General features: G+C 37.8%; 1 protein-coding gene across 1 annotated transcript; it reads right to left on the bottom strand.

Annotated features, from left to right (window-relative positions):
* Nucleotides 1–1054: 1054 nt before the first annotated feature.
* Nucleotides 1055–5279, bottom strand: Tollo (Toll-like receptor Tollo). The gene has a single exon (XM_014415581.3). It carries the CDS (start codon nt 5156–5158, stop codon nt 1460–1462), a length of 3699 nt encoding a protein of 1232 aa, XP_014271067.1. The 5' UTR covers nt 5159–5279; the 3' UTR covers nt 1055–1459.
* Nucleotides 5280–5613: the final 334 nt, after the last annotated feature.

Below are 5613 nucleotides of genomic sequence, written 5' to 3'. Positions count from 1 at the left end.
AAGAAATATTCATTCATTTTTATCTGATAAGCCTTCAAAATCTTAAATACCTGTGATTTCTTAGCTGGTTTTGTAATGTGAAAGTCTGTTTTAAGTATCCTTTATTTTTATTATTTTACTTTAAATTTGAACTGTGATTAAAATGTTATTCTAGATATAACTTTTAAATAAATAGCCCTTATTACTATTGACAGTACAAACATTTTTTCTGTATTAAAAATAACTTGTAGACTTTAAAAAAGAACTAATAACAAATACTAGTTTTCTATATTATTTGATTTTAACATTCTTTTTAATTAGTATTTTTCGTTTGAACCAAAATATGGATGATTTTTCTATTTCTTTGGATAAAAATGAATTTATTTGTGAATTTTTTTTTTAAATTTATTTATAATATGATTATAATTTCACGAGATCCAATGAAGCCAATAAACAATAGTCCGTGTATTTTTTTGTAGAAAGACTAAGCAATACCACTTAAAAAATTATTTTTAATATTTTTATTGTTGTTAGTATTTATTTAAACATGTTTTATGCATTTTAATTCACTTCACCGATCAAATATTTTTGGATTTAATCCGTATATAATTGTACTGCCAAATTGATATCTTAATTATTTTAATTAAATAAATTTAAAATATGATTTATTAATATGTTATAAAATATATTTAAAGAGTGTATGTGTGTTATTATTTTGAATTTTATGTGTTATTTTCCTGGTAAAATAAAACCGTTTTTCAATCCAAATGGCTAAGTGACATTTGGAATGAAGTTGTCTTTTATATAATATATAACATGCATAATGTAATATATGATTGAACCTGCATCAATCTCTAACTCTCTATAAAACCATCTTAACTCTATATAAAACCTTTTGTTTTTTTTTTTTTTAAATTATCATTCTTTATCTTTTAACTTATTTATATGTTTTTTTTTTTCTCTACCAATCATTTCTAATAATTTTGTTTACTGTTCCTCTTAAATGGTTATGGTTTTCAATTATTTGTATATGTTAATAGAATATAATGTGGATGTTTTAAATAAAAGTCATTGGTTAAAATTGTAAAATTGGGATTTATTTTTTATCACTAACATCCCTTGATTGCGATTTCAAATATACATTATAAAATTACAAAAATTCTAGACTTATTAATATATCACACAATCTCTTATTCAGTCGTTTCTGGTGGAAATATATAGCAACAATAAATTTACAATCTATACAAGCAATTTACACAATATAGTAAATATATAAAACTTTCTAACAAACATTGTATACATAACCAGATAGCACCACGCAAATAAATAATCTGGCATTAAAATTTACACTTTAGTGACTTGATTTAATTCCGTTATGACTATATACAAGTTCAAATATACATAATTTACATTTAAATAGGATTTTACATTTATACAGTCTCTTGAAGTGAAAACACTTATTTTTATCACAGAACTCACTTTATATATGAATTGCAACCGACCTGGCGTTGTTGCGGTGGACGTGGTGATGCCGACCAGCGGTGTGGTGTCCACCCTTTGGGCCTCTCTGGTTGTTGGGAACGTCTGGCAGAGCAAACTTGAGTTTCTCCCAAAACAGTTTGTCACCCCACTGAAGGTATGTGTTCGTCTTGAGGTACAGCCGGATGTCGGGGTCCAAATCCTTCTGCGGAACCTCACCCAGCACTATGACGATGAGCCTCTTCCGCCTGTCCCGTAGCACCTGGTGATGAGCGGATTTGAATTCGAATCGGCACCACTCCGACTTGATAAAGTTCTCCGAGAGCACCATGATCGTCCGCCGTGAAGATTCTACTGCTTGGACGATCGTATCGGCTAAAAAACCGCCTACCGGGAACTCTCTGTAGTGGAGGCACAGTTTATACGGAGGATCTCCGTTCTCCAACATCGGCGCCAGTTCCTCCGCAACAAACGCCTCATCCTTGGCGCTATAACTGACGAACGCATCGAATAACTTGTCACGATCGTCCAGCTCGATGTCTGTGGTTCTGTAAAACAGCCTTACCCCGAACTTGGAATGTAGCCAAACTCGCATCTCTTGCCTGTACATAAACAAAAGACAAGAAAAAACCATAATTGCAAAGAAAATGGCTAATGTAGCTACCAAAAGCGGGATGTAGTCTTGTAACTCCTGGCGATGAATGATTGTCGTCGAAGTATAACTTCCATTCAGCGGAGTCTCGATGAAATTACTAATATTTTCTTCTACGCAAGTTATATTGTCCTTGAGAATAGAATAACCTGTTTCATATTCCGTCCCGTTATAACAGCGCACTTGTTCAATGTCAGCTATGGCACTACTACTATATAGTAAATATTCTTTAAACCTCTGAGTGTACTCACAGTCGCATGACCAGGGATTGACTCCGATGCTGAGGCGTGTAATCTGTGATGACAGCTGCCAGACGGAGTATTTGAATAGCCTATTGTGATCGAGCCTGAGAATTCGGAGCTGAGTCAGTGCCGTGAAGGTAGAATTGTGAATAGTAGAGATGTGGTTGTACTGAAGATACAATTCCCTCAGGCTCACCAGACCTGTGAATTCGTAGCCGTTGAGTTCCTTGATTTTGTTGTTATCCAGCCGCAACAGCTCTAGATCTTTAAGGCCGTTAAAAGTTCTATTATGAATAATATCAATATTAGAGGAGTTCAAAAATAAAACCTGAAGCTTCTTCCTACCGATGAAACTGTGACTGCCAATTACCCTAATGTCGTTACCGTCCAAATAAAGCTGTGTCGATTCCATAGGAATTCTCTCGGGTAGGCTGTCAACGTAACCGGCGTTAGAGCAATCCACGACATTGGCTGACCATGACAGGTCATGGTAACAGGTACAGTTAGTAGGGCAGGTCATTTCACAATCACAGGCGTCGAAGTCACAACAGTGGCAGAAGGGAAAACAGTTAGCTGTGTACTGGCAGAGGAATTGGTCTGGAGAAGCTTCTTTCAGCAATACATAAGAGCTTACCCGGTTGTAGAGTAGTTTACAAACAACCGAATCAAGGTCCATCAGCTGTGGTTTGTTTCTCTCCTTTAATTCGCCAGGGTATTGCTGCAGCCACTGCATTGTACAATCACACTGGAACGGGTTGTTTCCTATGTAAAATTCTGGTAGTGGTTTTCCTAGAGGTATTGTTGATATTCTCAGAGAATTTTGTGAAACTATTTTTATCTGATTTCCTACCAGATCCACCCTGGTCAGGTTAGGCTTCTTGAAAAATGTATAAGATTGAACTTTTGAAATCAAATTATTGGATAAATTTAATATTTCTACACTATCAGGAATAGCATTACCAGTAATCTCAGTCAATTTATTGCTGCTTGCATCAAACATGGTCAAATGAAGTTGACTTTCGATTTCGAAATAATTTCCTAGTTCTGTTATTTGATTGCTGTGAATGTCTAACCACTGAAGACCTGTTGGTATATAAGCGTAGTCGAAAACGTGCAATAAATTTTCTGATATATTTAACCAAACTAAATTCGGAAGTTTTGAAAAAAGTCCATTGATTTCCGTGAGATAGTTGCCGTCTAAACGTACGGCCAGTAGATTTTTGTTTTCATCGAAAGTTCCATTTTCCACTCGTTGTAATTTATTACTTGAAAGATTCAATATTCTCAAAGAAGCCATTTTATCGAAAACACCTTTATTTATATTTGTCAAATTGTTTTCAGTTAATCTCAGACCGACGAGTTCTTGCATGTGTGCAAATGAAGTATTAAATAGTTCTGTAATCATATTATCACCGAGGTCAAGGGTTTTTAAATGAGGAACATCTGATAGAACTGCGGGAACATCGTAAAGTTTGTTGCTATTGAGGTGAAGATCTTGAAGGTTAGTAGAATTTCTTAGTGCTTCCGGGTCGATGTATTGAATAGCGTTACTATCTAGTGAAAGGACGTTTAGTACATAAAGGCCACTAAGTGTGTTGCTGTCTATCCTAGTCAGTTTATTATTGGAGAGAGACAGCGTGTGCAGGTTGTTCAGCGAGACGAATGTGTTATCGGCAATATATTCTATGGCGTTATCTTCAAGTCTCAGTACTTGCAAACTGTATAAGTCTCTAAATACCGAGGTTTCTAGTTTCACCAGTTTGTTTCCTGAAATACTTAATATTACTAGCCTCAAAAGACCGGAAAAAGTGGCACCGTTTATCCACTCCTCAGTCAATTCGTTTTCTGATAAATCTAGAACTAGTAAATTACTAAGTCCGTTGAAAAGACCTGGGGCTAGTACGTTTATAGAATTGTTTTGCAGATGAAGTTCTTTCAACTCACGCGTATCGGCGAATATTTCTGGTGGCAAATTGACTAGTTTATTATCCGCAAGGTTTAAGTATGTTAAGGATGTCAGGCCATCTAAGGCGTGATCGGCCATAAATGTTATCACATTACTTTCTAAATGCATCTCTAGTAGCCTACCTAGTGATGTGAAACCAGATGCTGGCAAGGAATCGATACTGTTGTTCGATAGGTCCAGTGTTCTCAGATTGAGGCCACATCTATGTCCTGAATTCCCAAATCGAAGAGAAGCTATATCCCTCAGCCTGTTTCTGGTAAGATTGAGGAACTGTAAACTGTGTAGCGGGCAAAAGAGAGCCTCTGGGAGACTCCAAATGTTATTCATACTGAGATCTAATCTTTCTAATAAACCTAGGTCTTCAGCAAATACGCCGTTGTATATATCTAATGAAACTGGGGACCAATCATTGTTATGAGTCCTCAGCGTCAGATTTCGAAGCTGCCGCAGGCCACGAAACGCTCCCGCTGTCAAATTGGCAATCTTACAGTACTCTATCGACAGATCTTTGAGATCTGTCAGAGTCTGTAGGCTCCCTGGAGTCAGGGAACTGTGAAAATAAAGTTGTTCGGCACAAAATATCCTTAGCCGCACTGTATATTGAGCTTGAATCACTGAAAAGTTGGTATTTTCTAATTCCGAATTAATAGTCTTAAGTCGGCAAATGAGGGCTACCTCCTGGTCGGGCTCGGTAGCAGTGGACACCTCTTCTTCGCCATCCGAGGTGACAGCCATCCATTTGCATTCGTCGGGGGCTTGATAACGGAGAGCCTTGGAAAGGGAGGCAGTGAGTACACCGAAGACGGCTCCTAGGAGCAGTGGGAAGACGAGGGCTCGCATCTCGAAGATCAGAGCACCATAGCATCGGCTGACCACTCAACTCACTCATGTACACTCTCAACACTTAATCCCAACGTGAGACGCACTGACACTCACATGACGGGCTCTCGACTCTGACTGAGCTCCATCCGCTCTGCATGGCCTTGTCCCCCGGCTCCCCCCACTCTTCGGCTCTTGTTAGGATCGTGGCCACTAGGGGCGCCCCTCCCAGCAAGGTCACCCGCTACACCCACGTTCACCTGGTTAGTCACACACCTCATTCTTCTCAACACTCTTGGCCTGTCAGTGTCTTCTCTTCGGCTACTGAAGTCACTTTCAGCGGGTCTGGCCATCGTAGCCCGAAGACTTTAATGATCATAACACAATATGATCAAGTTGGTGATTTTTTCGGACAGAAATAATTTGTCACAATTGAAATCCTGATTTTAAATGATCTGTGGTGTAGTTTTAACTAA

This window comes from Halyomorpha halys, unplaced genomic scaffold, assembly GCF_000696795.3.
Source record: "Halyomorpha halys isolate HHAL.00 unplaced genomic scaffold, Hhal_1.1 Scaffold103.1, whole genome shotgun sequence".
NCBI lineage: Eukaryota > Metazoa > Arthropoda > Insecta > Hemiptera > Pentatomidae > Halyomorpha > Halyomorpha halys.
The sequence above is the reverse complement of the archived record's forward strand: the minus strand, read 5'-3'. Positions and strand labels throughout refer to the sequence as shown.